Source organism: Lepeophtheirus salmonis, chromosome 7 (assembly GCF_016086655.4).
Source record: "Lepeophtheirus salmonis chromosome 7, UVic_Lsal_1.4, whole genome shotgun sequence".
Taxonomy (NCBI): Eukaryota; Metazoa; Arthropoda; class Copepoda; order Siphonostomatoida; family Caligidae; genus Lepeophtheirus; species Lepeophtheirus salmonis.
In genome coordinates this window covers 38,161,539-38,182,380 of record NC_052137.2, presented here as the reverse complement: position 1 = coordinate 38,182,380, position 20,842 = coordinate 38,161,539, and the positions used below count along the sequence as shown (strand labels likewise).

The following is a 20,842-nucleotide window of genomic DNA, read 5'->3' as shown; positions in this document are numbered from 1 at the left end:
TGAAGTCCATATACATAAAAAAATATATTTCCTTCTCTAGGAATGACCTGGGCGCGAATCTTCGCACATTGAGTTCAAGAGAATAATTTCTTCCGAGCACGTTGTCCATTGAGTTCTATGGGGTTTCACCTTCTACAGAAGGCGTGCCATTATTCATTATTTAAATTACACAAAAGGTTGAGTGAAGAGATGCCTGTTTTAGAAAGGTATGATTTTAGAACATTTGTAGGTTGTGATTACATCACCCCCAATCCTCCCTACAACTCGAACACTGCATACAAATAAAAAGTTTTTATTGATTGAATAATTTTTAATATTCGTTATACACAATCTTTATTTCACAATTTTGATTCTTTCAAACGATAAATAAACATTTAAATAAGCTAAATCCCATTAGTTGCACTTATGATAACATTCCTTTCATATAATACGAATTATATCAATTATCCATGACCCGAATACATCTACGGGATAAAAAATAATTTATTGGGCTATGTCCAATCCAGATACATACGTGTATTCAAATTCTTTGATTGATATTTATTTTTCACTCATATCTTCAAGGTACATGTCCTTGCATGCATGAAATGCTATATTCCAACGCCTAATGAGTATTAAGTACATACACATGCAGATACATGCATGAATAAGTAATTGCTCAATCATATCCCCAGGGTTAGATGCAAAACATACAAATCCAATTCAAAAAGGTCTGAGAAAATATTTTAAATATTTTAAAAGTTGTCTCGAGATATTACAATATTATTTTTATTTGTAAGTAGGTAGATATGATAATGATGAAACCCTGACATAAATTAGGGGGATAATGTTTTGAAAGGGGGGAGGGGAGAGGAAATAGCTGTAGGGGTCAACTCATGACCTTGTCAGATCACAATGACACTTGGTAAAATATGCAGACATCTTATAATGAGTGTTTTTTTTTTCTCACAAACTGTTATTTCTAAAAATAACTTTTCAAAATGTATTTTCCCTCAAGTTGGATTTGTGAAAAGCTTTCTAAAATGAAATTGAAACTCATAGATAACTTCTACCTTCACACATTTTTGGTTGAAAAAAAAAAAAAAATTTTTTTTTCTTATATATTTTTTTAAAATTTGTCTTCTGCTAAGAAGTTTTATATTTATTTTATACTTCACAGAATCTCACTCACCATTTTCCCAACTATTTCCAGTTACATTCCAATATGATATTGAAATAAGACCCTCGTTTTCTCTGAGGGCATTCATTCATGATTTTCAAGTATTTGAAATGTCACAGAGCCTGTCTCTTTTGACATCATAGGACTTTTCGTATACAAAATATAGCTTTCTTCTTCTAAGATCGATATTATGGCTAATGGCGTACAATAAAAGAGGGGCATGAAAAATAAACCTATCTCATAGTAATAGGTAGCAGTCAATATAGTCTTATTATCAGTCATTTCTACGACCTCCCTTTCACTCAAATTCATCCCTTGGGCGTGCAAGTTCTTGCCAAAAATAAGTGTATATAACGCTCTCGAAAAAAAAAGTATAAATTGGAATATTAAAAGAAAAAAAAGTGTGACCCGCTTAAGGTTTTTTTTCTTAATACCTATTATTATTTTTTCTTAATCCAGTTCTTGTAAATAATTGTTGTTGATGGTGTTGGACTCAAAAGGTGAAGAGAGAAAATTTAGGTAAGAGAAGATTAATACGATATGTTCAACTTCTGAATCATCTTGTACCTCCCATGACCCCCTACTAAAAATAAAAATGAATAAAGTACTTTTCAATGTTTGACGGATGGACTTACAAATGGAAATATGGATCATTAGGAATATATGTAGAATAATACATGAGGCAAAGATTCATAAGCCTTTTCTTGTTTTTCCCTCCATATAAAACTATTTTTTACTTTTTTCCAGCCCCCTTAGAATAGTTTTTATAAATGTTTAACTCCATGTTCTTTTCGATAGATCTTCTATTGTTTTAATGCATACTAATATACAGCTATTGAGACTCATAAACATTCATAGAAAGCAATGATTGGAAAATTATCTATCAATTATAAGTTAAATATGTATTAGTAAATAACTACACTCATGTAGTTCTAAATATTTATTGCAGAAAATCAAGAGCATCATGCTCTATTCATGCCCTAGCGAAATGCAAAAATCTCTCATAGTCAAAAAATATACTCTAACTCAATACAAATACATTTTTTTCATAGACTTGCTATTTGACGCTTTGTTTATTCATCTTTGTTGGATTAAAACATTTTTTAACATAATTCGGATTCACTTTTTGATGATGTAAGAATGTATATATTTACATTATTTTAGTATCAATATTTAAAAAAAAAGTATTTGATCTTTTTTCAACGAAGTGTAATTAATTACGAAAAGTTCCGATAAATAAATCAAATGTTAAATTATCGTCGTATTATAAAAAAAAAAGAAGACATTAATCAAAAATCAAAATAATTTTAAATTAAAGCCTACCTGTAAACCTATTTTGCTCATGATAAAGTAAAATATAGTTGTTGCCATAATGAAATGTTTCTGATCGTGATGCTACTCTCATAAGATATATTTTGCAAACCATTAAAGCTCTTTCTATTCCCATCGTATATTTAAAGTAGGTCAATCTCAGTTCTCATAGCTCTTTGGTTATATCTATGTCTCAAAAAGTGCTGTGAACACATTTTAAACAAATATACATAAGTGCATAGATTCTAAAAAATGGATCTGTCGAAATAACAAATGATTAATGAATTAAACACAAAAGCTATTCTATTCAATTTAATGATATATATTTTCCATTTATTTAATCTCTAAGTATATGCAGAAAAATTCAGTCACATCAACTTTTATAAAGAAAGTATTTTTTTATTATGACAAGATTTCCCAGAATTTTTATTTAAAAAAAAAAAAAATTATGTACCGGCTGGAAACTTGAAACTTACACACATGTATTATATTGATTTGAGAGGTTGTGTGTCTGGAAATTAGAACTGTCTGTAATTGTATAAGTAGCCATTTATCTGAAGCATCTGCTGCTTTTTGAAGTTTTTAAATCGGACGAGGAAGGTTAGTGCAAGAGAGATTCAAGGCTTAGGGTATCAACTCTTCTTCCTCGCTCACACTGCAAAAATTACTCAGACCTTCTCAGCTAACAATATCGCTTTCTGGGACATGTGGCCCCTATATAATCTGGATTTCAATCACCTCGACTTTTTTTTCTGGATGCAGATAGAGAGGAGGGCCTCTAGTATTCGTCACCCGAATGTTAAAGCCCCGAAGGTCTCTGTCGACGAGGAGTGGGATACCATGGACCCAAACATTATATGCAATACTTGCAATTCTTTTTGCAAGAGGCTTGTCGTCATTTGCAAGGCCAATGGCGGCCAAATAAAATAAATCAATTAGAAATTGGGTTTGTATCTGAAAAAGATTAATACAGATTTTTTTAAAGAATGGGAGGCAATTTTCTTTTTTTAGTGTGTAAGTTTCAAGTTTCCTCCCGGTTCATACACACAGTTTTACTTATGTGAAACATATAAATTAAGATATCCAAGTAACTAATTGATAAACCTATTGTTGACCTTGACATTTTTTTGATATCCTGTTTTCATTCTTTAATGCTAGCATTCATGATTGTGTGTTTTTATTACTTTCAAAATTTCCGTTTGATATCCAAAATGTATACAAAAACTTTTTCCATACAAGAGTCCGCTAACATATTTTGAATTTCGTTGCATTGTCTTGAATTCATATTATTTGTAGTTAAAATCATTTGAAATTTCGTTTTAGAAATACTACTATCTAAACATACTGATTTTATCTATAAAGACGGACCTACAAAAACTTCCTGTTTATTTTTAAAAATATCAATTTGTATATGGACGAAAATATTATGTAAGGTGTTGTGATACTACAGTTTGCAATTAAAGTTTTTTTGATTATCTTGTCATTTAAAAAAAAAATCTGAATAATTGTTATTAGATATTTTATTTACAGGAAATTAATCAATAAAAGTAGATTTAAAAGAATGACCTAAGAAACTTCATGCTATCCAAATAACAGATAGCAAATAAATATTCAATAAAGTATTTACATATATTTAAGTTACTAACGAAATAAAGTTTTATTCAAAACTTCATTTCGTTTCAACAAAATAGGCCAGGGGGTATGTACGTCATTGAAGTACATACAAATGTTTAGAATATTTGATAATCTTGAATTACACGGTCATTCTTTTTTAAATTCTCTTACGACGAATTTTGTCAAATGTCTCGACCTGGATAAAGTCCAAATACATTCCTATAACATTAGAGGATTATTATTCAATCTGAAAGGGATACTTTGATGTCATTTGTAGAGTTATGATGAAAGATGAATTATGAATTCCACAGTGATAATATATGAGGAAAAGCTATTAATATCGTCAGTTGAGTGTATTATTTTAAGTATGGAATACGTTATGTCAACTATATACATACATATTCTGCAATTCTTCTCTTTACTTGGACAGGTTACAAGTCAATAAAATAATAGTATATCGGATGGATGTGTTGAAAATCTCTTTCATTATAAATATTTATGTTTACTTTTATTTATAAATTGATTATGTATATGCTTTTAAATGCAGAAGTATTAATACATTATGCAAAATGCTAATATTATTATTTTTATTGTTTACGAGAGTGTAATGCGAAATATATCAAAAGAAAAAATCATATTTACAAAGATTTTATATACAAAAAGTATTGGAAATAAGCTAACACCAAAAGATTGGCAAAACTCCATGTCAAAGAAGGAGAAAGGGGTAAAAGTCAAAAAGAAATATATTTAGACATATACTCTTTTCTAATTTTTGCGCACTTTGACCTAGATGCTTGATGAAAGCAATGAAGGATAATCAATATACACGGAGTGTATTAAGACGCTTAATAACAAGGAAATAAATCATTTTTAATGTAATATAATGTTGCTTATAAATCATTGATCTCAGTCGAGCGTTTACTGAAATTGTAAAATGAAGAGAGGTTGCGGTATACATATACATGAAGATAGATATTTCCGATATTAAACAACTAGCTCTTTCCATCTACTTCAGATGATATTTTATTAATATTTTTGCTTTAGATGTGCAGTTTATACTTTGTAAAGCTACCTGGCAATACACAAGGGTTTTCAATGGATGTAAATTTATATAGCTTATGAGTATTAACTATTAATGGTTAGCTCAGTCAATCTAATTTAAACTAATTATCTTTTCCAAAAATCTCCCAAAAAAAAAAAAAAAAAAGTTAACTAAAATAAGATTTTTGGAAAAGATAATTTCTAATAGATTGCGAAATCAGAGGAATAAATTAAGCATGCAAGTTAGAAGTAACTACTCATAAAGATCTCGAGATTGTTCTTTTTCTTGTTTTAAAAGCAAACAAAAAAGCAATTGCTATATCAAAGGTTTCATTTTATGAAATTTTTTATTCACTTTCCGTTTTTACTTAACGTTACTACTATTAAACTTTTTCTAACATTGATCCATTTCTCACTCTCAATAATATGTATATAAAAACAGTGGAGTAAATTTACTTAAAAGGCATTTCTATTAAGTATGAATGCGTACAATAAACGACAAATAAATTGATGTATAAATATGAGGACGAAAGTAAATAGCTCCTTCTATGAACTGAAGAATAATCATTGGCTGGTTTTCAAATGGAATTGTACACATTAAATTTATTATATTCAAGACTAACACAATACCAAGTCGGAGTTCATATAGAAGTTAATTTCCCAAATCACCATTTCTTAGATCTCGGATAAGCAGCTCTTTAATTCAAAAATATGAACTATTTTAGGGAGCTACATTTAGATCATCTGATTTTCTGTCATAATTTATCTAAAATCATTTTAACAATACAAAAGTATATCAAATAAAATTATTTTATTTACAACTCAAAGATAAATGTGATTGATGATAAATTAATTTGAAATGAGATATTCAAAGATTTATATTCAGAACAAATTATTTTATTATACAAATTCGTTGCTAAAACCATATATGTACATAATGTATATCATAACTATTTAGAGTCTTTGCCGGACTTTAAATTGTCTTTTATATCGTTGAGTGTTTTATCAGTGGCTTTTTCCATTTTTTTTGTTGATTCAGTCACAGAATTTTTAACATCATTATAAGTATCTTTTGCCATATCCCCCAGTGTTGGTTCTTTTACAAATGTAGATTTTATGCGTTTCATGTCATCACTCAACACATCCCCAAGGCTTTGGTAAGACCTTTGTTTTCTTTTAAACAGTGAGGCATAGTATACACAACCCAAAGTCATAGCAGTTAGTCCAAATATTGTTCTATGAAAATAGCGATTCAAATTAACTTTGTCAGAAGTAACCATTTTAGAGTGTTTTGTAATTCCAAAAAAATAAATCTAAAATTATAAATAAATGTACTTTTTGACAATTATATTTAATATATGCTTATTCCTGTCTTAATTTGAGCTTATGAATGTAAAAAAGGTCAATTTTGTAGAGTTGTACGTGTAGATGCATGTAAATTTTATACTCATCTTATCTTCTAGAAATGGCTGACAATTTGGAGCAAGATTTAAATGCTACAACCGAGAGTTGCAATAACTTCAACAACAAGTTAACAGATACTCTTCGTGGTCTCATCACTGCTAACAAGGATCGCAAGGATGAAATTGATGCCTTAAGAGGGGATCACGAGCAACTACGAAAGGACCACGATGCTTTTGTTGTATCTGCAGAGAGAGAGAATGACTTGAGAAAGAATGAAGTCAAATCTCTTGAAGAAAGGCAACAAAAGGATAATCAAGCTCGTATCGTAGACATTTCCAAATTGGAAGGAAAACTTGATACAGAAAATAGTGCAAGAAAGTCAGAAATCCAAGATTTGGACAAATGGGCAAAGGGGGAGAACGATGCCCGCAAGACAGAAATTGCTAACTTGGATAACTTTGCTAAATCTGAGAATGATGCTCGCAAGGCGGAAATTGCTGATCTAAACAACTTTGCCAAGACTGAAAACGATGGGCGTATTTCAGATATTGCAGCTCTTAACTCAAGAATGGATTCTGAGAACAAACAAAGATCTGAGGAAGACAAGAATCTGAACGAAAGAGTTGATAAGGAAATCAAAGATAGGGAAGAAGCTCTCAAAGATTTACAAAACCGCATGGATTCTCAAAATGACGATCGTAATAAAGAAATGGATGAGCTCAGAACACGAATGATGAAAGAAAACGCTTTCCTAAAGTCTTTGGCCGGTAAACCCCTTTCTGTTTACTTTGATGCATACAGAACTAAGGCCTATGATGGAGGCGGCGAAGAGAACCTTACTTTCAATGTAAGCTAAAACAAAACAAAAGGATATTTGTATATTTATTTTTCTTTAACTTATAGGGTGTAAGCTGTAATGTGGGCGGAGGATTAGATCCTGAATCTGGAGTGTTCATTGCTCCTATTGGCGGTGCTTATATATTTATTTTCCATGTTGCTACTCATGACAACAAAAAAGCTCTTTTGTCTATCCGTCACAATGGTGAAGAAGTGGCTTCTATCTTTGATCAAAACCATAAGGATAATCACAAAAACTCAATGGCTGGAACTACTATTCTACTTAGTCTCAAGAAGGGAGATGAGGTTGTTGTATACGCGTACACAGGAACATGGCTCGCAGATTTCCCCATGAATCACTATACTCACTGGGTAGGCCTCCTACTCAAACCCTCTGAAGAAGCAATTCAAGAATTCCGGGATTCAGCTGAGGAAGGAAATTTTGAGGAAGTACCTGCTAATTAAACAAACTCATACAAAAGGAAATAATGGATTAAAATGTGTTTCATACATGTTATACTTTAAAAAAATGTTCATAGAAAGAGTTATTCAAATCATATCTCAATATTTTCTGCCATTACTTATTGATGTCTAGGATATCCTCATTCTTTCTGTAATATCCTTTATATATATACATATTACCATTCAATATAAATCGAATAAAATACTTTAGATTGTTTTGTGTAATTTATTTGTTAATTTATCCTTTATTTAAGAATATATAAAACTTGTATAAATGCTTTACATGATATTAGATATTTTTGCTTATAATATTGTTTAAGAAGTATTTATTTAGAAATTACTATTTTGTAAGAAAAAACTCTGTAGAAAAAAAATGAAAGTGATATTCCATATCATTTTCTAATATCAAAAAATGTTAAACTCGTACATTGTTCATCTGAATATACTTTGTTTTGTATCTCTTCCTTGAATCTCAACGATCTTAGTGATCTAAAAACCAACTGTTTTAAGTGTGTCAGTACACCAAGACGTCACACACAGTTTTAAAATTCAAAATTGTTACAAAATACTAGAGTTGGATTCGAGTATTACTCCACATAAGTACAGACCATTTTTTTGTAAATTACTCAAACTCATCCAAAATATCTTTTAAAAAACTGGGCATAGTTTAAAACCGAACCATGGAAACATGAAATATCTATATGAGTCTTGAGCAATCAAGTATCTAGCTACTTAAGGAATATCTAATTGCTCCTGCGAAATACAAATTTATAAATAATTATTCAAGGTAAAGGACAAACTGAAGGCGCCAAATTTACAAATATTTTTATGTAATTATTCATAACAAAGGACCGGAATGGAGCCATGGCCTACAAGTTATACAACTTATAACTAATTCTAAGGCCCAACCCACTCTTACAGTTTAAGTTAGCCATTAGTTATTTATCACCTCAACTGCTGTTCTTAGTGATAAGGTCTTCTCAACTGCTAGGGAAATAGTTTCTAAGAAGAATTACATCATTAATTACAATGTAACAGATAGGTTTATTACCCTTCATGATAACCTCGATTAATATAGTATCAGAGTGTAGATCATTCAAAAATTATCAAAGCTGATGTCTCAACTTTTTGAAATAACTTCCTTTGTGTGCTACTAAACGTGAGTTCGTTTTATTAAATGAAATATACATATACTCATACTTAATTATTAACTCATCTCTATTATACAAATTTTGAGAGGTTCAGAGTAATACTTTTTTACAATTTTCCGATAAACAATAATTAGACACATAATTAGCTGTCGATTGCTAAGAAATTTTTTGTCTGAGTCGCCACCATGAGCACACAGAACGAGAAGAGAATTGAGTTAGCAGCGCTCCTCCGCGCGGAATTGTCCTAAAATACCATCGTGGAGCAGCCTCGAGGAAGGTAATTTACAATGTCTCTCATACTATCTCAATTCTTTATTCCATATTTTGCCTATTTAAAAGCAGCATATCGTTATTATTGCCACGATTCAAACTAAAGACACGGTACATAATGAAGTTTCTTCCTTCGTTTCAAATTTATTTTGATAATTTATTGTTAGAATAAGTTCAACTTTTACTTCTTCATATTTATGTATTCAATTATATTAAGATATGACTCCTATGAACCTTCTTTAATTGCATTAACTCATAATAACATTGATCAATCATCACTCGCTGTATACACATTTACCTACAAATAACATCAATTTTTTATTCTATAATTATTATTTTTATTTGAAAATTCTATCATGGATTACTCAACTTCACTCTTGAGTAATCTATGATCCTATTTATTATAAATATTGATACTTAGTGATATAAATCAGATCATAGATTTATATTTCATTATTTTTTTCTGGGATATTGAGTTTTTATTTTTCTGATTGAACAGATATTTCTCTTATTTTTTTCTTTTTGTGCTGCTACAAAGATTTTCATGATAATAATGTAAAATTTATTTGATAGTATGAATAAAAATAATAAAAAAAAAATGGCCTGATTTACGGGACATTGAAAATATTTGACAAGATGTAGGGCTAGAAAAAATAACTGAGTCAATAGATATAAAAAAAAAGAGGCGTTGAGGTCACAGATAAATTAATAATATATCATTATGATGCTTAATACAATCTTCATCGTTCATCCAATCTACTTATATTTTTGGAAGTACACAATTTATATCTAATTTTTGTTTGAGCTCCGACAAATTCTACTCTCAAAAACTTTTGGGCCTTAGTCCTTTGTTTAATTGTTACTTGTATTTTTAATCCCAAAGAGGGTATATTATTGATACATAGATTTATAATTCATTATTTTTCGCTGGGGTGTTTATTTATTTTTTCTATATTGAACATACGTTTCTCCTTAGCATAATAGCTAAGTCAAGGAATTTACAAAAAATTCGTTGAGGACATGGGGAATAGTGAGATAATACTAGCTCTTTGTTTAATTATCACTTCTGTTTTTAAAACTAACGATAGTACACCATTTCAAAATGTTTAAAATGAACATTGGGAACTACTTTTTTTTGAGCTATCAATAGATTTACTATTTATTTAGCAAATAATAAGTGTAAATAAACGCTCATTAGAATAAATATATAATATTTTTTACCAGATATCTAATTAATTGGTATAAGAGATTTCCATTTATTCAGAATTTCAATGTTTGGTGTTGGAAATTTATGCGAAAAGTTATTATTACTTCATTATCCTTGAGTTTTCAACCAGACACATTACCAAAGTGGCAACAAGAAACTAGAGAAGTTAAAGGCATATTTCACGTCTAGAAAAAACAGTCACGTTTAGATGTTAATTTTTTCTTTGCACTTTCACGTTATTCTAAGATTTTAATATTTGTATCTTAAATGTATTACTTTTACTAAGAATGATAATTTTTATATCTTATAAACACCAAATATAAGTCAGCCTTTATAGGCTTTGATTATCACCACTGGTCGAAATTGATAACTAAGAAAATAAATAAGCATAATTGCTTGCGAGTGTATTTACTACAACTCACTAGTAAGTAGTTACCAATGTTAATAAGAATACAAGTTTAGATCCTCATGTAATCGGGCTTACAGGAATTTTCAAGACAGACTGATTTTGACGTCATAGAGTATAACAACGGCTTATTAACATCATATTATATGATTGATAGTAATTGTATGTACTCTTTGACGTCACTATTAAAAAGTGGGGTAGAAGTCAATCATCAGTTGGAAAAGCATTATGGCATAACTTTGTACTTCTATTAATCTTGGTATTACCATATTTATTTATGAATAATAGTGATGAGATCTCAGGAGAGGTTTTGTACAAATTACGGGGAAGGAAGGGGATGTATTAACTTCAAAAATCATATTGAATCGTCAGTCGTTAAGATGCTGTCAAGCTCTTCAAATATATTTCCTCTTAATTGAGGTTGAGTTACTGAAGACTTCTTCTTAATAGACTCAAATTTAATACAGTTAATTTTTAATTTTTTTACGACCTTCCTTTACTTAACTTTGCAAGTGAAGGAACTGAGCTCCATAATTAATTATTGCTTTGATTAGTTTATATTTTTCTTTTGCCTTTCCGTTCGGGGATTTGGATCTGGATAGTGAAATATCCTTTTTAATGGCAAGAAATGGATAAAATAAAGGACTAAAAGTTTTTCTGTTGTTTTTGGGACCCGCTTTTTATTCAAAACCCCAAGGTTAATAGATATACTAGGTTCTACCATAATGCGTGTCAACTTATGCTTGACGTCCATCACACATTTAATATTGACGTCATAGTAGATGAGTGGTTACGTGTTATGTGAAAATCTGTTTTTCCTACCCAGCAGTCGGTGCGATACATCAGATTGAAAATTCTAGAAAGCCCAATTACATGATGGTCTAACCTTGTATTCCTATTAACCTTGCAAAAACCTTATTATTTTGTGTGTTCTCATTCGAAAGCTAAAATTTTCATTTATGTGATTCCGCTCAAGAAATCCTCTCTCTTTTTTTTCTTTTACGTATTTGAATTTCTATCTAATAAGAAAAGAAGAAATCTTTATAGTTTCAAATAAAACTTTTCTATTATAATAGCCAATTAAAAATTTAACAACACTCATAACCCAAAAATTTAATCGTTAGCCTTAAAACTAAATATATACATATGGTTCTATATTCCTTAAAGTTATATATTAAAATAATAGGGTATAAGATAAAAATAGAATAATGATTTAAGTATGTTTTTAAATTCTGAAATACACATAATAACTACATTTTTTGTATGTAACGTGATTATTATTCTTTAATTGAAGTAGAATTATAAAATGTAATATATTTTGAATAATAGTAAGCACATAATCCTTAATCAAATCCTTGAGCAGAGGAAACAATTATTATTTATTTGAGACTTTATCGAACATCCCTTTAGTTCATCATCCATCAGTATCACTCTAAGATCAAGAACTAATTCAAAGTTTATATTATATGGATTCACGTGAGACTTGAAAGAACACTATACAAAACAATAGGAGCTCATCCATTTCCTTGTGAGTCAGTCCTTGGTCACTAAGGAGACATACTCCCAGGGTTGAACTTCTTTACGATTATCATCTAAAATATTAAATGAGGATGAGAGCCAGTCGAACCTCTTTTTGGAGTCCTTAACGAATAAAGAGTCAAGGAGACGAATATATGGATTCCTCTTGGCAAAAGAACGTTGTTCATGAATACATGAGATAGATTCAGAAATGAAAAGTCGTTTAGTCGAATAATTAATTAAATTATTACTTATAATCATTTATCAAATGAAGTAGTTTTCCTTGCAACGTAGATATACCAAAGATGATTGTTTATGTCAACCAATGTATTTTCCGAAAAGACGTGCACTCTCCATGTATATAATGCTCCAGAATAATAGCAAGTGAGATTAATCCAATTTATTTAATCCTACGCCAAAATATGTGATCTAATAAAATATGATATTTAAATAAACTAACATAATTTTCTTAAACATCAAGAGAATTGAATGAAATTTTCTGGAATTACAGAGTACGGTATTGTGCAAAAGAGGATACTTTTAAATACCTGCATTTGAATTGTATAATATCAAATTCGAGTAAATGAATATATTCCCACGCTCTTTAGACAATAAATGATAATTATTGAAGAAAAAAAAAGAGAGAGGTGAAAAATTACCTAAAAGTAAGTACTTTCATATTTTATAGTAATAAAGATTGAAGGTGCTAACGTCGGGTTAAAATCTAGTTACTATACATAAAAAAAGTTGGTTGAAAACTTTACAAAACGCTAGATAAATAGATGTTATAACGTCCATTGTAGCGTTTATTTGATACATTACATTATATTTTGATTTTGAAGACTATTTTGAGATAACTTATTTTCCAGCAAATGATGCGGTGAAACGAAATAACAGAGCGAAATAACTTTTAAACTGGGTGAAAGAGATAAAATTTATCTACATAAAGTATAAATGACGTGAAATTGATTTCGCCCATTTAAATAATAAAAATTCAATATTTCTATGGAAAAGCCCAAAACATTTCTAAGCTTCCGCACACACCTCTTGCAAGTTTTTTCTCTCCGTAAATCGACATTTTCTTACATACCTATTACAATATGATGACAATAAAATCAACTTCTTTAGAAAAGTAAATGTTTTAGGTTGAAAAACGGTTCCTAATTGTACAAAAAAGATTTAAAAAAATGTTTCAAAAGTTTGGAAAAATATTTAGAAGTAGCTCAACGGCCCTAAAGTATTCAAAATTTAACTTTTCAACGAAAAAATGGAGTATTTTCTTAAATACTGTTCATATACTTCAAATTAAAGCTTTTTTGTAAAAACAACAAATTGAGCTTACTTAATGTACAATAAATATATTTTATAATTATTTCAACAAAAATAATATCTATATGTTCAAAACAACGTCAATTAAAGTGGATTGAAATTTAACTCAAGACCCTTTTTTCATTTATTTATCATATTGTAACCCAATTATTGGTCTGATCAATATGAAAAATTGTAATTACGTTTATATCATATTAAATTCTAGGAAAAAGTTTAAATTTTTCATGACCATGGCCTTAGTGACCTATTTTATGACCTTTTCTCGGAAATTGACCATTTAATTAAATTTAACACATAAAATAAGAAATAAAAATCTAAGTCATTCTATTTGAAGACGGTACCTGCAAAAGAATATATAATTTGAATACATTTCTGTTTTTTTTCTTTATGATGTATCAAATATATTATGAGTGAGTTTTAAATTTAAAAAAAAGAGTACATACATATTTATTAGAACAAAGCAACTTTTTTTTTATACTATAAGTTCATATACGGGCAAAAATAATGGAACTTGTGCTTTACTTGAAAAATTACTTGGAAAAACACTTGTATCATTTGCTTGAAGACCCCATATAATGTAATGAGTTATTCAAACTGTTTCCAAGAGTGTATGGGTGTTACATTGTCACCAAATGTTCCTTTATTCAAAATATTCAAACAAAATTCCTTGTTGATCAACAAAACTAACTATAAGCCTGGAACTGCAGATGAAGAGGTGGGCAGTCTTTTGGAGGGCATATGGCATTGTACTATTGAATTTCCAAGAGAAAATCTTTAAAAAAAGGTGTTAAATAGACAAAAATAGATCAATATTAAAACTATTATTTATATTTCTTGGCGATGCCCCTGAGTTTGGAGTTAAGTTCATATCACTTAGCACAATCCACCTTATCTGTTGGCTTTCAAAAGTGATATTTAGTCTCAAAATTTGGATATTAAGATATATAATTCAAATTGACTCCAAGGGAAGAACGTGGATTACGTGATGTTTGTGTTTTCATAGTAAGAGTATGGATCGAAACTTGAGTCAATGCATTTCAGGCCTCCAATTCTCTTTTCAACGATCTAATCAAGTTGTTAATAAAATATTCTTCCATTAATAGACATATTTATAAATCCACCTCTTGAAAATTTTCTAAATATTTATGGTATTTGTCGGAAGACCTCGTTCGGCTCACTTTTTTGGATGATGTAGTAAGCTTAACTACAAAAAGAAAAATGATTAGCTCTCTCGACGTTAAGCAAAGGAGGACAAAAACTTAAGAAATGATTTTATACATAAAAATATTTAATACTTTCTCACGAAGAAGTTCAAAAAAACAAAAACAAAAAATCAGGAAATTTTGGAATTGCCTTATAGTTTTTAGAAGTCGACCGAACAATTTGGAATGGTAGGGAAGACTACATCGAGGCATCAGAAAAAGTTGCTTTGCTCCACGAATGCAATAATATTGCTGAAGGAAGGGCTGGTTTTATTTGTTAAAATTGAAATAAAATTGTAGTTTTCTGTGAAAAAACCATTAAAAGGTCACTAAGGCCATGGTTATTAAAAATTTAAACTTTTTCTCTTACTTTAATGTGATTTACACGTAATTACAAACTTATTGACATATTGTACCAATTGAAATATAATGAGTTAAAAATATGATGTACTTTGCTTTAAACAATTTAAGGGCTCAAGAATGTGCTCAATGATAGCTGCTCTTCCTCAAAGTTCAACATTTATCATGCCAACGGAGAATAAATTTTTAATAAAAGTCTTTGTGCAAGGTAAAAAAATATTAAACCAAAAACCTGACAGTTTAACTTAAATACATATTAGGGGTTCTTTTGTGAAATCCTGTTTCCAGAAATTTTCTGGGGTTTTACACTGGGTTGTGAACGGAACGCATTTGTTTTTTAACGATGAATGCTGAAAGGCAAAAATTAGATTTTAGCGTTCTGTTCCAATAATAATTTCGGAAGTGGTGTAGTTGTCCAAAGGATAAGTATTCTAGATGCTATGCAAATTCAGGGGCAATTTTTGAAATGGGGGAGGTATCTAAAGCCTCCACCCCTGCAGACGCCCCTGATATTAATATTCGTGTAAATGTGAACTACCTACTCTAAAAAGTACATAATTATTATTTATGTCCCTTTTATGCAATAATAATTTAATTTCTCTTGTAATCAATGAAACGAATTCTCACGCTCTTAGTTTTTTATTTTTTGTTGTAATTTTTCGTAGGGATTTAAAGTACATCACATAGAGTGGATATTTGAGTTAAATATCATGCTTAACGTTACTGGCTGCAATCAAGGGTAATCGTATTTCTATTAATTTTGGCTGCAATGTATTTTTTCAATGTCGCCTACATGTTGGAGCTTAGTTTGAAAAAAAAAAACACTATTTATTTTTACCAAAAATACACAAATCATATATACAAAGGTTCAATCATTTATGTTAATAAAATAACAGGCAATATTCCAAAAAGATATTAGGGGCAATTATAGGCACTGTAGTTTAACAACTCCCTTTTCTCTACCTCACTTATTTTGGCCTAATGTTGTCTTAAAAATATAATTTATTAATTTCCTAATTCTATAAATGTGGCGGTGAGTTTTGGGTACTATAACTACAATTAGCGGCACCTTAAAAGGATTAGAATCATTTGTTCGTTGAAATTAACTATAATTTGTTGCAAAATTTATTTCATGTTCAATTTTGAGATACATTATTCTAATGTCCATTTGGGTTGACGTGCTACAAATATGCAATTTTATTGGAATGACTCAGTATTATTAAGAGTTGGTCATTAGTTAAATATAATATATTTTAATATTTAATGATGACTTAATGCATTTATATTTTCATATGGGATTAAAAGGAGATCGATATGAATCACAACGGGCATAGCTATTCTACTTCTGTGGAAATAAAAGATTTTGTCTTATAAACTTTGGTTTGATTTTTTTTTTTTTAATGATTCCCATTGACATTTCTGACAAAAAACAAAACAAGAGCTTGGGCCTTCCAGTCATACATGAAAGCGTTCTCGTTTTTATACATTCAATTTAATTTAGCAAATTCTTTTGGAGTATCCGACTATTTCATACCTCAAAAACTATAAGTTTCCTTTAACGAGTGGGCTAGTGAATGTATGTATACTGTAAAAGCCTGGTATTACCTAATAATTGTAAGGCGGAACGGAACGGAACGAAAATAATGGGTGAACGATGAAAGCTGAACGAAAAAAAAAATTTGAACGGAACTCTGAATGGAACGTCAAAATAGCAAAACGCTTACAAGCCTTATTTTACACCTGAATGAAATTCCCAGGAAATCCTGCATTATCTTATTGAATAAGATAATCTTAATATAGCTCATTAAATGAAACATTATACACATATTAGCTTATTTATAGTTTTTAATATTTATATTTTGGATCACATAGCTTTTTGTGATACAAAGGGTTCCATTTAGCCAGCAATTCAGGCTCTGTATATGACAATTACACAAATCCCAGTTCTAACAAAAATTAGTTTATTTATAACATACTATTTAGTATTTTTGTTGCAGTTCTTATCTGCTTTCAGAAATTCTAAAAACGTGGACTAATTATCATAAGAAAAACAACCCACGCACGATTAGTGATCTTGATAAAGTAAAGAAAATGAAAATTGAGTATAAATGTGTGGGTAAAACAAGCTTAAAATATATTATTTCTTCCTAAAATATGAGTCCTTTATGCCCAGAGCTTGCACCAGATCCGTACAATATACAAATTATTAAAATACTGTGACGTGTAAAGTACTCCCAAATATCTCAAATAAAGTCATGAATACTCTTCTACGTCTATTATATAATATATATTGATTGAGATAAATCAAAGTACTTCAAAAAAAAAATTAAAATACATATATAATTGGATTATAAAGAGATATTGAAAAATAGGGATCTGAGATAATTTATTCTAAATAAACGAAAACCATGTTAATGTTTCTTTTTTGTCGTGCATCATTTATTATAACTGTTTGACACTCCACCCAATATATGGGCCCAATTATGACTCAACATTTTGGTTCTCTAAAGTTGTAGAAAAGTATCCCCCTACAAAAAGTAATACATGCATCTTAGTTGGAGACTTTAATCTCCCCAGAAAATCATGCAGAGATGCTCTTGGATATAAAGGTTGCAAAAATATTAAGAACGCTAAAAATCTTGAAAAATTAGTCAACAAACTTAATCTTAACGAGGCCGGGGTAGTGTTTAAGAATGTATCACCAAAAATGACCTATGATGGAAAAACGAAATCTGGTAACAAATACATGGAAGACTACACTATATTTTCCTACCTGAGGAAATACAACACAACTGGAAAAGTGTTGCTTTAGATTTCACATATTTCAGACCACTATCCTACTAAACATCTTTTCAGAGTCCAACAAAACCCAAAAAATCCTTCTGGAAACTTGAAATCTTCCTTCTGGAATCAAAGGAAATCTATAATAAAATTTTAAAATTAATACAAAATATGACATCAAAGAAAAACAATCGAAATTAATTTTTGCACAGAAAGGAAGATAAATGCAAAAGAAACGAAAAACATTCGAGAAAGAATCAAAACATTAAACAAAAGAACTGCAGATTCATACTCCAAGTTATACGGCTACTTCTGATTTTTCTGCAGACTCTCTGTGCGAATTTTGTAACAATTGGCGCCCCATCAATGATCCTTTAAAATGGAAACCATATTTACAACGCTTCTTGGTTCCTAAATATGAAGAGACTGATAATCAAGTTAGTTATAAATTTAAGGGTATAGACAACCCAATTACACAAACTGAGATTATTAACTTTATTGGAAACTATAATAAAAAATACAAGTGTCCAGGGGCCTCAGGTCTGCCCTTTGAATTTTATACACCTTTTAATACCCAGCTAACGCGGTCTATGAAGATATATTTAAAAAGAAATATTTTTCAGATTTAAACAGCACCAGACCTCTGGTATTGATGCTGAAAGAACACAATTTTCTCATCCTAATTTGTGTCTGGGCTAACCTCTTTTCACAGTTGAAACACATGTGTATTCAAGATAAGGTTTTTATTAACAATACTAATAAGAAGAGAAAAAATAACCATCACATATAGGTAGCATAATTACAAGCAAAACAAGGAACGCCGACCACTGAACAATTAATAAAATAAATAAACGCAACCCCCCTTGTAGGGTCCAATACACTATATACTAAAGAAACATCGTTCGGGGGAAGAAATACAAAATTACAGACTTATATCTCTTCTAAATACCTCTTACAAAATTTTTACGAGTGTTTTAAAAATAGAAAAGTCTTCATCTATCCAGCCCAAAAAAGTTTAATTAAATCAAGGCTCCTAGAAGATATTCCTCACTCAAAAAGAATTCAATTTAAAAAAAAAAGTGCGATTGATTAAAGTTCACGTAAAATATAATTACGGTGTAAACTGTCCAGTAGAGATAAATTTGATCATATTATCTTTGTAAGCCTTTTATATTATAGATATGCTCATAAACCATTTTTTAGTGGATATTAATGTATTAATTTAACAGTTCGACAAGCTAAGTCTCTCGAGTGTTGACTTCGATACAAAAATACTATTTAATAACCCTTTCACTTCATCAAAGCAAAAAAGGCACCGCTACAGAATCGCTACCTCATCAATTTAATCGAGTAAGTCGAATAACGAGGATGAGAGTATGAACTGCACATTATGTAGCACGTAAATATAAAAGTCAGCCCATATGTTCTACGACGAGCCTAATAGGGTGAGTCCTTTGGTAAGAATGTGTGAAGTAAAATTAAAAGAAAAACTACAAGTCTCGACGTCAGTAACTGATTGCGTAGTGGCCACAGATCCGAATCTTCCGAGGGCTTTAAAGGTGGAATCATTCATAAGAAACATGCAGATTATAATATATTGTCACGAATGTAACAAGAAATCCATACCACCAAATTTGGAAGGTTTAATAGAGAAATAACTCAACGTTTTAGCTAATTTTTCCATTAATGGTCGTTAATTCGGACTTTAAGGTACTAGTATAAAAAAACCCTGTGATTTTTATAGTCGTTTTTCTTCTTATTTTGATTTTACACCAGATATGTGTAAGGATTGTGTTATATTCAGTTAAAAAGTTTATTTGTTTTTGTTTGTCAGAGTTATAAGTAAAGGCATGCCTATTGGGTTTAAAAAAAACGTATCAATTTAATTATACTTGATATATTACCCTCACTTGATGTTTGTATTAAAGTGATAATTAATTTATAGAAAGTGTATGTAGAAATCGAAGTACTTCATTAAAAAAAAATCAGTAAATAATTAGATTATCAAAAGATATTGAAAAAATAGGGATCTACGATAATGTATTGTAAAATAAACGAGAACCATGTAAATGAATGTTTTCAACTTTTATTGTTAACTTTTTTGAATTCGTTCATGAACGATTTTTTGAGCTATAAACGATTAGCACTTTTGAAAGATTAATTATCAACAAGGCTGTATTCCATGGACATATTTCTGTACATTATAGGGTTTGTATTCCAATTTTTGGGATAAGTTAAGATAACTCAGAATTTCAGTTATAGTTTGAAACCTTTATTTGATATAAAAAAATATATTGGTCAACATATATCCTTACAAATAAAATCTATCTATTACTCATTCTTTCATTGCGACTATCAATTTTGTTTAATTTGTATGCAATTTGAGGCACTTCAAAAGAGTTAGTCTGAATAATTTGTTGATAGAAAGTAACTATAATTTGTCGAAGAATAAAAAAGTCATCCAAACTCAATTTCGAGAAAAAACCCTACTGGCTTGCATTTGTGTTGATGAGCAACATATGTAATTTTATAGGAACTTATAGTAACTAAGTAAATAATCACAGAATATTTCAAATCAATTAAAGTGGAATAATAATGTATTTCTTCTGTTCAATCTTTCATAATTAAATTACCATCAATTTGAAGATGAAGATAATTTTTCTTTTAATGCTCATGCAAAAGTGGACATACGTATTAAATCTATTAATTAAGTATGAAGGAGAATATTATTTTTTTAATATAGTTAATTATAACTTGATATACATCTTTTTTAAAGGATTAATTATTGTA

General features: G+C 29.6%; 1 protein-coding gene and 1 long non-coding RNA gene across 4 annotated transcripts; one reads left to right on the top strand and one right to left on the bottom strand.

Moving 5' to 3' along the window:
- Positions 1–1,414: 1,414 nt before the first annotated feature.
- LOC121121245 (uncharacterized) lies at positions 1,415–8,137 on the top strand. Of its 3 annotated transcripts, none has more exons than XM_071890238.1 (4): positions 1,415–1,560; positions 1,619–1,678; positions 6,589–7,376; positions 7,433–8,137. In XM_071890238.1, exons 3-4 carry the CDS (start codon positions 6,591–6,593, stop codon positions 7,829–7,831), a joined length of 1,185 nt encoding a protein of 394 aa, XP_071746339.1. In that variant the 5' UTR covers positions 1,415–1,560; positions 1,619–1,678; positions 6,589–6,590; the 3' UTR covers positions 7,832–8,137. The 3 variants fall into 3 exon arrangements, with proteins under 3 accessions (XP_071746339.1, XP_071746340.1, XP_040572069.1); XM_071890239.1 differs by having other exon boundaries at positions 1,465–1,530; XM_040716135.2 differs by having other exon boundaries at positions 1,546–1,678.
- An 8,562-nt stretch (positions 8,138–16,699) lies between these two features.
- LOC121121389 (uncharacterized) lies at positions 16,700–20,728 on the bottom strand. Its single transcript, XR_005865435.2, has 3 exons — positions 18,345–20,728; positions 18,045–18,175; positions 16,700–17,983 (listed from the first exon to the last, which is right to left on the bottom strand). It is a non-coding gene; the product is annotated as an uncharacterized lncRNA (long non-coding RNA).
- Between the last annotated feature and the right edge of the window lie 114 nt (positions 20,729–20,842).